The sequence below is a fragment of the Eschrichtius robustus genome, chromosome 8 (genome assembly GCF_028021215.1).
Source record: "Eschrichtius robustus isolate mEscRob2 chromosome 8, mEscRob2.pri, whole genome shotgun sequence".
NCBI classification, from domain to species: domain Eukaryota; kingdom Metazoa; phylum Chordata; class Mammalia; order Artiodactyla; family Eschrichtiidae; genus Eschrichtius; species Eschrichtius robustus.
This window is the reverse complement of record NC_090831.1, coordinates 115,088,709-115,105,677: the sequence shown is the minus strand read 5'-3', so window position 1 is coordinate 115,105,677 and position 16,969 is coordinate 115,088,709. Positions and strand designations below refer to the sequence as shown.

Sequence of the window (16,969 nt, the reverse complement as noted above, 5' to 3'; positions counted from 1 at the left end):
CACGGTGCTACCCCTCCTTCAGGCCTGGTGACAGCCTTTCCTAATGTCCATCTTTTCTTGTTTCCAGGCTGGGCATCTCTTTTCGCCTACTATGGGGTCATCCTGGCCAGTGCGGAGCTGCTGGAGCGGGACCTGGTCTGTGGCTCACGGTCGGAGTTGGAGGTAGTGGTGACCGTAGGGGTCTCGGAGGAGAGCCAGAGCCCCTGCCACTGCCAGGTGTTTGCCCCTTCTGACTACCAGACCATGATTATCAGCACCATTGGCGAAATTGCTCGTAAGTATCTCTCTGTATTGGGTGGCTCTCTGTTTTGGGTGGGGGACATGCAACTCAGAGTCTCAGAGGAGAGAAGAGTGACCTGTCATACACTTGACTCCTGCCTGGTAGAAATGGACGAGTCCCCAAATCATGCTGAGGTGTCTCCAGTGCAGATCAGTGTGGGGAGAAGTCTGGAGGAGTGGAGCTTTGAATTAGTGCATCCTATCAATTCTAAGATGCATTCCCCTACATTGTAACATCTCTGAAACTGGGGTGTGTCTCACAATGGCTTGTTAGATTTCAGTTGAAAGCACTGTTTCTGCTTTAATAGACATAAAATAATGGTACTTAAAAATCAATGGCACCTTGAATTTGAAAAACAGTATTAAACATTTAAAATATAGGTCTAGCAAGTTGGCAGTTTACAATAGACCTACATGCTGTAATAAGCATCCTGGGCATAAAATATCCTTCATATACTCCGGTGCTTGTAGTTCTCGGATCCCCGTGGGAAAAGCATATTGAAGGAGTCATGAAGTTGATGACAGTGTGACTGGGTCTTGGCTGGAATACGCATGACGTTTGGATTAAGTTGCTTCTTTCTGAAATGACAGGGAGGAATCCATGCCATTGTTAATAAGTGCCATTTACTTTCAAGATTCTGAAAATTGTCTTTGTCATTTTTTTCCTAGTGAATCCTTTAAATATCCTGGGCATTAATTTCCTGGGAAGACGGCTGAGCCTTTCTATTACCATGGGATGTACAGCTTTATTCTTCCTTCTCCTCAATATTTGCACTTCAAGGTATTTGCTGTCTGGTTGCTTTAATGCAATCTAGTTTTGTGCAGTGGTTTTAAAATGAGGTCTCCTGACCCATGGCCTTCAGTGGAGGTTAGGGGCAAGTCCCTTTCACAAAGAGAGTAGAGTACAGGCTGCTTGTTTGACTAGAACGATCAAACAAGCCCCTGGTACCTGCCCCTGCCCCTCCCACTCCCCTCTTCCTCCTGAGCCAGGTCCATCTTCAGCACCCACAGGACATGGGTACCAGCGTGGGAGTATTCAGTTCGCTTAGCAAGATATTTAGGATCTTTATGCAAAGCTTCCTGGAGAATGGAGACTCCGGTTGTTTACCAAATGATCTGCACGTTGTCAAGATAGTGATGTAGACAGCATACCTGTGGTGGGAGAATTCATTGCACTCTGAATTTGTGACCCTAGAGTGGGCCTCATTTATAATATATATGACTTATTCTGCAAACTGTACCATTTTCCAAGGGTGGTGGCAGAGGTGTGCTCACCTTGGGGGGCTGGGCTGGAACGGCACACTTCGGGGGAACAGGATTGAAGGATTGAGTCAGGCTTTTGCTTTAGGACCCCACAGTCAGGCCAGCTGAGGGGCAACACCTCCCTCGGGACCCGGTCTTCAGGGATGTGTGTTGGCATCTGTCATGTACTGGGATCGGGGCCCCGGAAAGCCCTCTGTGTTGCCTTTGGTAACGTCTCGCTTCTGGTTCCCTAGTGCCGGCCTCATCGGCCTCCTCTTCATGCTGAGGGCTTTGGTGGCGTCCAACTTCAACACCATCTATATTTACACCGCTGAGGTTAGTTTTGGGGAAGGGGTTGGTTACATCAAGGTGTGCGAGGTGAGCTACTTAGAGCAGGTGTTTGTCTATAGACCACGCATCCCTGGCTTCTGTTGACTTTTGATGATTTTCTAAAAACATCCTATTAAAATGACACCAGAAGGTTTATTTGATGTGGCCTTTCTCCCGCCCCATGGGGTCTAGTGAAAGCCAGTCTCTGAGAAGAAAGATAAGACCGTCTCCCTTTCTCACTAAACTGCATCCATGTAAAAAGCAACTCTTGCCCTCATACCGTGCTTCCTGAAGAAATAGGGATAGGCCCGGTACCTGCATGTTGCTGATAAAATGTAAAACACCCTATTTCTCCCTTTTTAAAATTAGAATGTATTTTTCACCTTTATTCTTTTGAAAGATCATATCCCACTATGTCTCTTGTTTGTTGTAGGTAGCTTAAATTCGAATATAATAGTAATTTATTCTTAATTTATTGAATTACTATATCTACTTAATACATCTACTTCTGAGGAGCTTCTCAGAAACCACCACTTTAAAGAGCAAATGCTCCTAGAAATAAGCAATATCTGAGTAGGAAACTTCGTATTTTAACTGGTTTTGCCTTTCGTTGAGCCAGAGAAAGTGGTGCTATAGGGACTGCTAAAGCTGCATTCATCTTCATCTTGGGAAAGGTAGAAGTCTATTTAGAATACAGATGACATATCAAAACCACAGAGAAAAAGATTCTTTTCCCCTCACATAGATAAAAATAGGAAATTATGACACATTTGACATATATGTAGTATTTCATTTAGTTCCATTAACAATCTTCTAAAATTATTGTGAATTTGTGAACTTAAAAGTCTATGTGTATTGTGATGTGCCTCTAAAATTATATTTGGAATACTCAATTTAACATATTTTGGGATGTGTTCATTTAAAGGGTCGTTCCTAAGTATTTTTTCCCTGATACTTATTGCTTAAAAAAAAAAGATGTGTACCTGAAGTTGCTTGTCTTCTATTATTTCATCTCCTAGAATTGTCAAAAATGAACCAAAAAAATTGATATTAGAGCAAAGATCATCTGTATGTATCTGAATCCATTGTTTTCAATAGCCAGCAGCCTCATTTTCTAGAAAAAACCTCTGTGAAAAGGCACTCCACCCCCAGACATTCTTATAAATATAGCAGTGCCCCCCCCCCCCCCCCGGGGCAGGAAAGCATCTTGTGTTTTGCATTTGGCAGATGGTGGGTAACATGATGCGGCCAAGTAAAGAGGCCACGTGCTTTGCTTTAGTGAATTGATGAAAACTGATCAGTATTTATAGCGTTAAGAGAAAAATTTCTAAAATTGAAAGAAGCATTCTTTCATATATTGTCCTTAAAATCTTCTTTATTAAATACTATTTGCTTATTTATTAAGAACTCTGAATCAGTGAAGTACAGATTAATGAGATTTTACTATAAATGCAAGAAAGTTGCAGCAAGAAAGTAGACTGCGCCATAAGATCTTGCAACACGAACATGGTGAATGGTGTAGCATGTATGTGGCACTCTCGTTGATTCTTTTCACTGTATCTGTATTAAAGGTTTGGTTGGATTGTTATTATTTGGGGAGTATTTTCTTTCCATTCAGTAGAACCACCTTTAGACGTTTGTAGCTCTAAAGTGGAAATCTTCTGTCTGATTGCAAGTACCTTTCTAAAATTACGTTTGGAATATTAAACACATATTTTGGAATTTGCTCACTTAAAGGATAATTTCTAGGTGTTTCTTTTCTGATATTGTTAAAATTCAAAGTTGTATACCTGAGAAAATGAACATCTTCTATATCCTATATATCCATATAGAATATTTGGCCTTTTGTATATACCAAAGCCTGACCTGTGCAGGGAAGGGCAGAGGACTTGGGAAAGAGGGGTTTAAGCTAACTGATGCTTTCTACGCTCCTCTACTCCAGGTCTACCCCACAACGATGCGCGCTTTGGGGATGGGGACCAGTGGATCCCTGTGTCGCATTGGTGCGATGGTGGCGCCATTTATATCCCAGGTACAGCCCAGGGGTCTCTGTAGGGAGGATATGTCTAAGGGAGGTGGGGAAAGAGGGACCTGGCTCCCTTCAGGTTAAGGGTTTAACCAAGGATTTGTTTACTTGAGTTTCCTTGAGGTGTTGTTTTCCCATTGTCTGGTTAATTTGGCTGGGAAAAGAGGCTGAATTAATGCTTCCAGGCTTCCAGTCAATAGCATGTATTACATTGCATGCAGGGTTTAGATTTTGCTGGACATTGTTGGGGGAGGGTGCAAAAGACATGGATGACACAAGGAGCTGGAGCAGCTGAACGACAATGAGCTCCAACCCTGACACTGTCAAGGGTGCAATTGAAAACCAGAGCACAGAAGTGCAGGGAGGCTGAACCAGGGTGCAAGGATGTGGCCCTGGGCAGGTCAAGTCCAGCATGTGGACAAACCAGGCACAGGCTGGGAGAAAATCCAGGGGTGATCTGGACCGTTGGATGGGCCCTGTTTCAGGAGAGAAACAGAGGCAGATATGGTGACCCACATGGTCATGGTTCCTCAGAGGGCCAAACAGCTTGCCCCTCTGCCCTGATCATTCTCTTTTGGCCACGAGAAATGGAAATCCACCTGAGCTGGCTGCAGCCAAAGACAAGAGTGAGGCTGGGCCCTGGGTGGGCCTGATCCAGGCAGTGAGGGCTGTCAGGGACCCAGGCTCTGTCCCCCTCACATCTATCTGGGGCCCAGGGTCACTGAGCATTCAGGCTGTACTCCCTCAAGACCAGGGTGCTATACTTGTCCACGGACGTGGCCACCCCGCAAATCCCAAATATCTATCCTTAGATCCAGGCACCAGAAGACACCAAAGTACTCTCTGCATCCCAGAAGGATGCTCTCTCTGGCATTTCACTGGCCAGGCCTGGTCAGTTGTTCATAGTTGAGCTAAATCAGTTGCGGCCAAGAGTCAGGCTTATGGATGAATGCAACCGGGGAGGGGCAGTTTTCAGAGAAAGGGGGTTGACATGGGCTAAGCAGACTGTAATGTGTATTTCTTATAATTTAATGGGATTTTGCTACCACCCTTATTAAAACTATTTTGGGACTATTTTGCCTACTCAGTTAAAAATGAGGGCAGTTCTGGTCTTGTGGTTTTGCTTTTCACAGTTCTTTTGCGCTTATTATTTCACCATGTTCAGAAAAGAACATAATGGTGAAAGACAGCAGGAAAATATTGATCCTATTTCTGGATGATCAGACCGAGGTAGAGTTTATTTTCCGAGCTTTAATTGGGAATAGGGTCTCTTGGTTCTCAACCACTTGAAACATTTTCTCTGGGTATTTGTGGGCATTTATCTTTGAGGCCACCCTGCTTTTGGTGACTTTGTGGACCAGGAAATATCTCAGCTAGGACCAGGTCTCCTGGGGCACAGGGCTTTGTCCTGCTTAGCGTCCTGCTGGGGGAGTTCTCAACTCTTCACAGTGAAGTCACCCAACTTTCTATGCCCCCCTCATCTGTAAAATGAAGATAAACAATAGCACCCACTACATAGGTTTCCTCTCAGTATTAAATGAGATTAATACATACAAAGCACTGAGCCCAACATTTGACACATAGTAAGCCCTCAATAAGTGTTAGCTAATAACCATAGCAATGATCAATAGCATCAAGGCCAAATGCTAAATATTCAAATAAGAGTATTTCTGTTACTGAGAAATATTTAAGTCCAGTTGAGTTATTTCAATCACTATGCAATTGAAATGTTTTGCATTCCTTACCAGGTTTAGGATGGGAAGTTCGAATCTGGGAAGCTTTGTGTTTGCTCGTAGAATATTTGCCTGGGTTTGGAGTGGGGCTTGGTGACACTCTCATGAGCTCATCCGTCAGTGTACCCTTGGACGCGGCCCTCAAGCTTCAGTGCATATCAGAGTTACTAGGGTAACTTGATACCGTGAAGATTCCTGGACTTCACCCAGAGGTTCTGATCCTGTGTATGGGACCATCACCTACAGTTCTAGCAGGAATCCAGAGTGAATCTGATGCTGTTGGTCTGGGGACCAATGAGAGGTGTGGCCATCAGTAAGGAAATTGACTTTACTTTCACTTAACTCTTCTTCTTCCTCCTCTTCCTTCCCTTCCCACTCCCCTTCCCTTTCTCCTCCTCTTTCTTTTGTCCTTCATTTAGGAACTTATCTTGGTGACTCATTCGACAAGTTGTTTTCAGGGTAATTCTCTACAAATTCTACAGACTGCCTCTTTCACAGTTTGGCAGTTAGAATGCCAAAAAGGACTCCATAAGCTACAATCTGTATTTGATAGAGTAGAAGCAAGAATTTATAAGGGAATTCCACACTTCCACTGCAGGGGGCGCGGGTTTGATCCCTGGTCCGGGAACTAAGATCCTGCATGCCGCGAGGCATGGCCAAAAAAAAAAAAAAGAAGAATTTATCCCAGTTCAACATTCAACCAGCATTTATTGCACGCTTACTCTGTGCCTGGCATTGTTCTCTTTCTTTACAGCAGTAAATAAGCCAGACCAGGGTCCAGGGGTGTGCTGGAACTGGCCTGCACTGGCTTGTGAAAGCTGATTGTTAAATTTTCAGGAAATTACTTTGCAAGCTAGTTGATGTCACGTTGTAGCTTGAAATTAGCACGGTGGTGGTTTTTATCCCATGGCCACAGGCAAATGCTACCATCAGGACAGTTTCTGGAAAGCCTGTTAAACATTTCGCAGCACACCACCACAAGATTCCTGCTCTCAAGAGGCTGACTTTCAAGTTGGGTACTTTACAAATATGCACAAAATTAAGATGATTCAAGTTAATTATTTGCGTATCTTAATTATTTGCATATCTGTAAAGCACTCAACTTGAAAGTATGTTGGGAGGCAATGATAATGAGTGAAAGGGATGACAGGCCTTCCCCCCACCCGCTCTTTTGGCTCAAAATTCCTTTACTGAAAGATAAATTGAATTAAAATCCATACATTCCATGAGGGACAGGCCTTTTTAAAAGACAAGTCTTCATATAGCCAATATTTTAGAGTAACTATAAATGGAGAGTAGCCTTTGAAAATTGTGAATCACTGTATTGTACACCTGCATGTAACTTATGTAATAAAGTACATCAACTGTACTTCAATTTAAAAATATTATAGAAAGAGGCAGGGCCTCTCTGGGTAGGTGACTTTGGAGTTGAGACCTGAAGTATAAGAAGCTGACAACCTGTAAAGGGTAACAGCATTTCAGGTGGGATGACATCTGGTCCAAAGTCCTGGGGATGGGACGAGCTTGGTGTGTTCTCGGAATAGCAAATAGCTCTGATGAGCAAAGTGCAGAGAAGTACAGGGAGAGAGTGTGCCTTGCAGGCATACTTCAGATTTTTTTTCTTAGGAGGAGGGGGAAGTAATTGAAGGGTGTTAAGCAGTGTCATGATCAGTTTTGCAATTTACAAAGAGCACTCTGGTTGCTGAAGAGTGAATTGGCAGGGGATTGGGAGAGGGCAAGGGAGGAACAAGCTTATCATAAGACTCTAATTTCACATCGCCATGTACTCAAGTGAAAAGGGAGATTTCGGAATTCTGGAAAACCATTTCTCTTATAGAGGGAAATACTACATAAAAAATTTTAATTTCTGCCCAGGAAAAAAAAAAAATACTGGACAAGGATGAAAGACAAACCTTTAATTTTCAAGGGTTTCAAAAAACCCTAATTGAATTGTCACAGCTGAACAATGATTTTGTTGTCCTGTTGAATTCCTGACCTTCCCCAGAAGCATGGAAACAATGAATCAACGCATAAGATGATACACAGAACTTCACCAGTTACTGGGAATAAAAAATCTATCCATTTCATAGTTTCATTAGTGATTTCTGGTAAGCAGTAAACTTACTGAGAAACTATGTTGTCCAAGATAAAGTCAGACACTAGTTAAAGTGGTAGGGACAGATTTTGATTAGTAATTATTGCAGTAGGGAAAAAGAGTCCAGTGTGAAGTGAATTCAACTTTGTTTTGTACGGAGGTGACTGGGCTTTTTAAAGGGAGAAGAGGGAATAGGACAAGGAAGGTCTCAATAGAGAAAGGGAAGTGAAAATAGGCAAAAAGTGGTAAGAGGGGTTGGTCCATGTGAAACCCAGACAGGAGCCTTATCTCCAGGTATCGACCGGAACAAACAGTAAATTTTTTGGAAACCTTGAGTATGTTCAGGTAGGTACTTTTACGAGAGCTAGGGTCATCCGAGGGGTGTGGATTTGAGCTGTTAGAAACTGTTAGTCTTTGTTCAAATCTTTATATACCAAGATTGAGGCCTAGGTGAGAAGCAGCTTAGAAAAGCCTGGCTAGGGTTTGGTCAAGGAGAAAGTTTTTGTCAATGTCAAGTGTGGTTCATAAATACATTTGTGTTTATTGTATTTTCAGTGATTTAAGAGATTTCCAAAGGCAATTTGACCACGTGATTTTTTCTTCTTTCGCACTGAAAACACAAAAATTAAAAACTAGAAATAAAATTTTACTACCCTAATATTTTACTGGAGATAACTGGATATAAATATTTTAATGAAGCCCTTGCAATATATCTAAGCATATGTACATATAAATATGCATATACATTTTACTCAAATATGATCATAGTTATATACTTTTTATTTTTTTAATAGATTTAAAATACTTTATTGGAATTCAATTGTTAGCATGATATTTATGGTAACATTATTCATAGGGTGATTCTTTCCACTTTAATGAGATCTATTTTTATTTTAATTAATTAATTTTTAAATTTTACTGAAGTATAGTTGATTTACAATGTTGTGTTAGTTTCAGGTGTACAGCAAAGTGATTCAGTTATACATATACATATACTCATTCTTTTCCAGATTCTTTTCCCATATACATATACTCATTCTTTTCCAGATTCTTTTCCCATATAGGGTTGTTATAGAATACTGAGTAGATTTCCCTGTGCTATACAGTAGGTTCTTATTGGTTATGTATTTTATATATAGTAGTGTGTTTATGTTAATCCCAAGCTCCTAATTTATCCCTTCCCCGTTTCCCCTTTGGTAACCATAAGTTTGTTTTCAAAATCTGTGAGTCTGTTTTGTAAATAAGTTCATTTGTATCATTTTTAAAAATTAGATTCCATATATGAGTAATATCATATGATATTTGTCATTCTCTGTCTGAATTACTTCACTTAGTATGATAATCGCTAGGTCCATCCATGTTGCTGCATATGGCATTATTTCGTTCTTTTTTATGGTTGAGTAATATTCCATTGTATATATGTACCACATCTTTATCCATTTCTCTGCCGGTGGACATTAAGGTTGCTTTTATGTCTTGGCTATTGTAAAAAGTGCTGCAATGAATATTGGGGTGCAAGTATCTTTTCTTTTCTAAAAAAATTAATTAATTAATTGATTTTTGGCTGAGTTGTGTCTTTGTTGCTGCGCACGGGCTTTCTCTAGTTGCGGCGAGTGGGGGCTACTCTTCGTTGTGGTGTGCGGGCTTCTCGTTGCAGTGGCTTCTCTTGTGGCGGAGCGTGAGCTCTAGGTGCACAGGCTCAGTAGTTGTGGCGCGCGGGCTTAGTTGCTCTGTGGCATGTGGGATCTTCCTGGACCAGGGCTCAAACCCGTGTCCCCTGCATTGGCCGGCGGATTCTTAACCACTGTGCCACCAGAGAAGCCCCAGGGGTGCATGTATCTTTTCGAATTATGTTTTTCTCTGGATACATGCCCAGGAGTGGGATTGCTGGATCATATGGTAGTTCTATTTTTCGTTTTTAACGAACCTCCATACTGTTCTCCATAGTGGTTATACCAATTTATTTATTTTTATTTTTTTAATTGAAGTATAGTTGATTCACAGTGTTGTGTTAATTACTGCTGTGCAGCAAAGTGACTCAGTTATACATATGTATACATTCTTTTCCATATTCTTTTCCATTATGGTTTATCACAGGATATTGAATATAGTTCCCTGTGCTATATAGTAGGACCTCATTGTTTATCCATTCTATATATACAAGTTTGCAGCTGCTAATCCCAAACTCCCAATCCATCCCTCTCCCACCCCCTCCCTCTAGGCAACCACCAGTCTGTTCTCTATGTCCCTGATTCTGTTTCTGTTTCATAGATAGGTTCATTTGTGTCATATTTTAGATTCCACATATAAGTGATATCATATGGTATTTGTCTTTCTCTTTCTGACTTACTTCACTTAGTATGATAATCTCTAGTTGCATCCATGTTGCTGCAAATGGCATCACTTCATTCTTTTTTATGGCTGAGTAGTATTCCGTTGTATATATGTACCACATCTTCTTTATCCATTCATCTGTTGATGGTCATTTAGGTTGTTTCCATGTCTTGCCTATTGTGAACAGTGCTGCTATGAACATAGGGGTGCATGTATCTTTTTGACTTATAGTTTTGCCTTGATATATGCCTGGGAGTGGGATTGCTAGATTATATGGTAATTCTATTTTTAGTTTATTGAGGAACCTCCATACTGTTTTCCACAGTGGCTGCACCAATTTACATTCCCACCAACAGTGCAGGAGTGTTCCCTTTTTCTCCACACCTCCTCGAGCATTTATTGTTTGTATACTTTTTGATGATGGCCATTCTGACCGGTATGAGGTGATGCCTCATTGTAGTTTTGATTTGCATTTCTCTAATAATTAGTGATGTTGAGCATCTTTTCATGTGCTTTTTGGCCATCTGGCTGTCTTCTTTGGAGAAATTTCTATTTAAATCTTCTGCCTGGGACTTCCCTGGCGGTCCAGTGGTTAGGACTCTGCACTTCCAGTGCAGGGGGCATGGGTTTGATCCCTGGTTGGGGAACTAAGATCCTGTGTGCAGAGCAGTGTGGCACCTCCACCCCCACTAGATCTGCTGCCCATTTTTTGATTGGGTTGTTTGTTTTCTTGACATAGAGCTGCATGAGCTGTTTGTATATTTTGGAGATTAATCCCTTGTTGGTTGCTTCGTTTGCACATTATTTTCTCCCATTCTGTGGGTTGTCTTTTTGTTTATGGTTTCCTTTGCTGCACAAAAGCTTTTAAGTTTAATTAGGTCCTGTTTGTTTATTTTTGTTTTTATTTCATTACTCTAGGAGGTGGATCAAAAAAGTTATTGCTGCGATTTATGTCAAAGAGTGTTCTGCCTATGTTTGCATCTAAGAGTTTTATAGTGTCCGCCCTTATATTTAGGTCTTTGATCCATTTTGAGTCTATTTTTGCATATGGTGTTAGAGAATGTTCTTTTTTTTTTCTTTTTAAAATTATTTATTTATTTTTAACATCTTTATTGGAGTATAATTGCTTTACAATGCTGTGTTAGTTTCTGCTTTATAACAAAGTGAATCAGCTATACATATATATATATCCCCATATCTCTTCCCTCTTGCCTCTCCTACCTTCCCACCCTCCTTTTTAAATTTTTAAAACTTTTAAATTTTTGGCTGCATTGGGTCTTCGTTGCCATGTGAGCTTTCTCTAGTTGTGGCAAAGGGGAGCTACTCTTTGTTGCTGAGCAAAGGCCCTAGGCACATGAGCTTCAGTAGCTGTGGCTTGAAGGCTCTAGACTCAGGCTCAGTAGTTGTGTTGCACGGGCTTAGTTGCTCCGCGGCATGTGGGATCTTCCCAGACCAGGGCTCGAACCCATAACCCCTGCATTGGCAGGCAGATTCTTAACCACTGCGCCACCAGGGAAGTCCCATTCGAGAATGTTCTAATTTCATTCTTTTACATGTAGCTGTCCAGTTTTCCCAGCACCACTTATTGAAGAGACTGTCTTTTCTCCATTGTATATTCTTGCCTCCTTGGTCATAGATTAATTGAACATAGGTGCATGGGTTTATTTCTGGGCTTTCTATCCTGTTCCATTGATTTATATTTCTGTTTTTTTTGCCAGTACCATACTTTTTTGATGACTGTCGCTTTGTAGTATAGTCTGAAGTCAGGGAGCCTGATTCCTCCAGCTCTGTTTTTCTTTCTCAAGATTGCTTTGGCTATTCGGGATCTTTTGTGTTTCCATACAAATTTACAATTTCTTTGTTCTTGTTCTGTGAAAAATGCCATTGGTAATTTGATAGGGATTGCATTGAATCTGTAGATTGCCTTAGGTAGTATAACCATTTGACAATATTAATTTTTCCAACCCAAGAACATGGTATATCTTTCTATCTGTTTGTGTTATCTTTGATTTCTTTCATCAGAGTCCTATAGTTTTCAGAGTACAGGTGTTTTGCCTCCTTAGGTAGGTTTATTCCTAGCTATTTTATTATTTTTGATGCAGTGGTAAATGGGATTATTTCCTTAATTTCTCTTTCTGCTCTTTCATTGTTAGTGTATACAAATGCAAGAGATTTCTGTGTATTAAATTTGTATCCTGCAACTTTACCAAATTCATTTATGAGCTCTAGTAGTTTTCTGGTAGCATCTTTAGGATTTTCTATATATAGTATCATGTCATCTGCAAACAATGATAGTTTTACTTCTTTTCCAATTTGGATTCCTTTTATTTCTTTTTTATTCTCTGATTGCTGGGGCTAGGACTTCCAAAACTATGTTGAATAAAAGTGGTAAGAGTGGACATCCTTGTCTTGTTCCAGATCTTAGAGGGAATGATTTCAGTTTTTCACTGTTGAGAATGATGTTAGCTGTGGGTTTGTCATATATGGCCTTTAGTATGTTGAGGTAAGTTCCCTTTATGCTCACTTTCTGGAGAGTTTTTTTTATTATAAATGGGTGTTGAATTTTGTCAGAAGCTTTTTCTGCATCTATTGAGATGATCATAGTTTTTATTCTTCAGTTTGTTAATGTGGTATATCACACTGATTGATTTGTGGATATTGAAGAATGCTTGCATCCCTGGGATAAATTCCACTTGATCATGGTGTATGATGCTTTTAATGTATTTTTGGATTTAGTTTGCTAGTATTTTGTTGAGTATCTTTGTGTCTGTGTTCGTCAGTGATGCTGGCATGTAATTTTCTTTTTTGTAGTATCTTTGTCTGGTTTTGGTATCAGGGTGATGGTGACCTCATAGAATGAGTTTAGGAGTGTTGCTCCCTTTGGAATTTTTGGAAGAGTTTCAGAAGGATAGGTGTTAACTCTTCTCTAACTGTTTGATAGAATTCACCTGTGAAGCCATCTGGTCCTGGACTTTTGTTTGTTGGAAGTTTTTAAATCACAGTTTCAATTTCAGTACTTGTGATTGATCTGTTCATATTTTCTATTTCTTCCTGGTTCAGTCTTGGAAGGTTCTACATTTCTAAGAATTTATCCATTTCTTCTAGGTTGTCCATTTTATTTGCATATAGTTGCTTGTAGTAGTCTCTTATGATCCTTTGTATTTCTGTGGTGTCAGTTGTAACTTCTCCTTTTTCATTTCTAATTTTATTGATTTGAGTTCTCTCCCTGTCTTTCTTGATGAGTCTGGCTAAAAGTTTATCAATTTTGTTTATCTTTTCAAAGAACCAGCTTTTATTTTTTATTTATTTAGTTTTAAAATTTTCTGTATATATTTAATCTCCAGTTTCGTTCAACTGCTACACAGTCTTTGTCACACATTTAACGGATATTTATTGAGTTTCTACTATGTACCAGACTCTGTGCTAGAAGAATTCAGACACATTGATTTGATTGATTGGATTTCAAAAAGCTTAGAGTACAGTGGGTATCCAAAGGTTTGATATACATAAAACTTCTTAATAAGGCACTATCATTCTACAATTTTTTCTCAGTTTCTAAATTTGGAGTCTTTTTAAAACTTGGGGAATGACCAAATTAACCAATAGCACTATGATGCTGAAAGCACTTACATTATAAAAAATATACATAATTATTCTGTAATTTATTATAAGGCAAATATGCAGGGCATTTGCTTAATTATTTTAATAGAGTACTTTGTCCACTTAGGGAGTTAAATTTAAAATATCATGATAAAATCATAATAATTATGACATTTAGGTAACCTCACCTAAACCTATAACTTCAAATAAAATCAGTGACTCCCAAATGTGTATTTTTGGCCAATGGCTTGTTTCTGAGTTTCAGAAACTTGAAACCAATGCCCTGCTATACATTTCTACCTAAGTATCCCTCAAGTACTTCAAGTTCAAAAGGTTCATATATAAACACAATATTTTCTCTTACAGAGCTGCTTTACCCTCAGTACGTTTTAGATTAGTTATTCAACCCAGTCCCAAGAGTTAACCTAATTCCCTGCTTCATTTTTTTTTTCACACACACACACACTGTATTTTATTTTTACAAGAGATAAATAAACTGACACCAAGCATTGTAAATGGATGACCACAACAAAAGCAACAATGATTGCAATTACCAAACACGAAACACACTCATACTATGTCATAATATTGACATTCAGTCCAGTAATCCTCCACTGTAACAGCTCCTTTACTTTGCAGTGAAAATTGATTTGTATATTTTTTGCCTCTGAGTCCTTGTGGGTTTTTTTTTTTTATTCAAACAGAAAGTCACAAAAATTATAATCATCCTCATCAGTTCACTCAGTCCCATGTAATTAATTTTTTTATCTTGATCCTTTGTTAACACTTTTACGAATTCATCAGTTTTCCATTAGAGTTCTGAAAATGCTTATTCATTCAGTTCAGCAGTATAGTCAGTTACCAGAAACCTGTACTTGTCAGAGTCTTTTCCATGAATTCCTTGAAGATGAAACCCTTTTATAGGAACATATTTGCAAAAGCATCAGAGTACACCCAGAACTGTCTGAAAATGACAAAAGACTTAAAAATGACCATGGTTAAAGATGTGATGAAAGTTCATAATAATGCAATTGACAAGGAAATTTAGTTATTTCTGAGATATACATCTTAAAGTAATAACTAGAATTATGACTTATAACATTATATCAGAACATATAAGATTTTTAGAAATTTCCTGTAATGTCTGAAACATTTATATTAACATATTTCCATACAAATAACCCAAAGAAAGTTTAGTATTAGTTGTGTTTTTTGTTTGTTTATTTGTTTTTCTATACTGCAGGTTCTTATTAGTCATCAATTTTATACACATCAGTGTATACATGTCAATCCCAATCGCCCAATTCGGCACACCACCATCCCCACCCCACCGCGGTTTTCCCCCCTTGGTGTCCATACGTTTGTTCTCTACATCTGTATCTCAACTTCTGCCCTGCAAACCGGTTCATCTGTACCATTTTTCTAGGTTGCACATACATGTGTTAATATACGATATTTGTTTTTCTCTTTCTGACTTACTTCACTCTGTATGACAGTCTTTAGATCCATCCACGTCTCAACAAATGACTCAACTTCGTTCCTTTTTATGGCTGAGTAAGTAGTATTCCATTGTATATATGTACCACAACTTCTTTATCCATTTGTCTGTCGATGGGCATTTAGGTTGCTTCCATGACCTGGCTATTGTAAATAGTGCTGCAATGAACATTGGGGTGCATGTGTCTTTTTGAATTATGGTTTTCTCTGGGTATATGCCCAGTAGTGGGATTGCTGGATCATATGGTAATTCTATTTTTAGTTTTTTAAGGAACCTCCATACTGTTCTCCATGGTGGCTGTATCAGTTTACATTCCCACCAACAGTGCAAGAGGGTCCCCTTTTCTCCACACCCTCTCCAGCATTTGTTGTTTGTAGATTTTTCTGATGATGCCCATTCTAACTGGTGTGAGGTGATACCTCATTGTAGTTTTGATTTGCGTTTCTCTAATAATTAGTGATGTTGAGCAGCTTTTCATGTGCTTCTTGGCCATCTGTATATCTTCTTTGGAGAAATGTCTATTTAGGTCTTCTGCCCATTTTTGGATTGGGTTGTTTGTTTCTTTAATATTGAGCTGCATGAGCTGTTTATTTATTTTGGAGATTAATCCTTTGACCGTTGATTCGTTTGCAAATATTTTCTCCCATTCTGAGGGTTGTCTTTTCGTCTTGTTATTGTTTCCATGGCTGTGCAAAAGCTTTGAAGTTTCATTAGGTCCCATTTGTTTATTTTTGTTTTTATTTCCATTACTCTAGGAGGTGGATCAAAAAAGATCTTGCTGTGATTTATGTCAAAGAGTGTTCTTCCTATGTTTTCCTCTAAGAGTTTTATAGTGTCTGGCCTTACATTTAGGTCTTTAATCCATTTTGAGTTTATTTTTGTGTATGGTGTTAAGGAGTGTTCTAATTTCATTCTTTTACATGTAGCTGTCCAGTTTTCTCAGCACCACTTATTGAAGAGACTGTCTTTTCTCCATTGTATATCTTTGCCTCCTTTGTCATAGATTAGTTGACCATAGGTGCATGGGTTTATCTCTGGGCTTTCTATCTTGTTCCCTTGATCTATGTTTCTGTTTTTGTGCCAGTACCATATTGTCTTGATTACTGTAGCTTTGTATACAAAGCTTTGTATACTATACAGTATAGTCTGAAGTCAGGGAGTCTGATTCTTCCAGCTCCGTTTTTTTCCTTCAAGACTGCTTTGGCTATTCGGGGTCTTTTGTGTCTCCATACAAATTTTAAGATGATTTGTTCCAGTTCCGTAAAAAATGCCATTGGTAATTTGATAGGGATTGCATTGAATCTGTAGATTGCTTTGGGTAGTATAGTCATTTTCACAATATTAATTCTTCCAATGCAAGAACATGGTATATCTCTCCATCTGTTGGTATCATCTTTAATTTCTTTCATCAGTGTCTTATAGTTTTCTGCATACAGGTCTTTTGTCTCCCTAGGTAGCTTTATTCCTAGGTATTTTATTCTTTTTTTTGTTGCAATGGTAAATGGGAGTGTTTCCTTAATTTCTCTTTCAGATTTTTCATCATTAGTGTATAGGAATGCAAGAAATTTCTGTGCATTAATTTTGTATCTTGCAACTTTACCAAATTCATTGATTAGCTCTAGTAGTTTTCTGGTGGCATTTTTATGATTCTCTATGTATAGTATCATGTCATCTGCAAAAAGTGACAGTTTTACTTCTTCTTTTCCAATTTGTATTCCTTTTATTTCTTTTTCTTCTCTGATGGCCGTGGCTAGGACTTCCAAAACTATGTTGAATAATAGTGGTGAGAGTGGACATCCTTGTCTCGTTCCTGATCTTAGAGGAAATGCTTT

General features: G+C 39.0%; 1 protein-coding gene across 1 annotated transcript in view; it reads left to right on the top strand.

Annotated features, from left to right (window-relative positions):
- SVOPL (SVOP like) overlaps nucleotides 1-16,969 on the top strand; it is a 72,268-nt gene that overhangs the window by 36,094 nt on the left and 19,205 nt on the right. Inside the window, 5 exon segments of the mRNA XM_068549535.1 lie at nucleotides 68-80; nucleotides 82-274; nucleotides 949-1,060; nucleotides 1,776-1,857; nucleotides 3,794-3,883. Coding sequence (XP_068405636.1) covers nucleotides 68-80; nucleotides 82-274; nucleotides 949-1,060; nucleotides 1,776-1,857; nucleotides 3,794-3,883 — 490 coding nt within the window.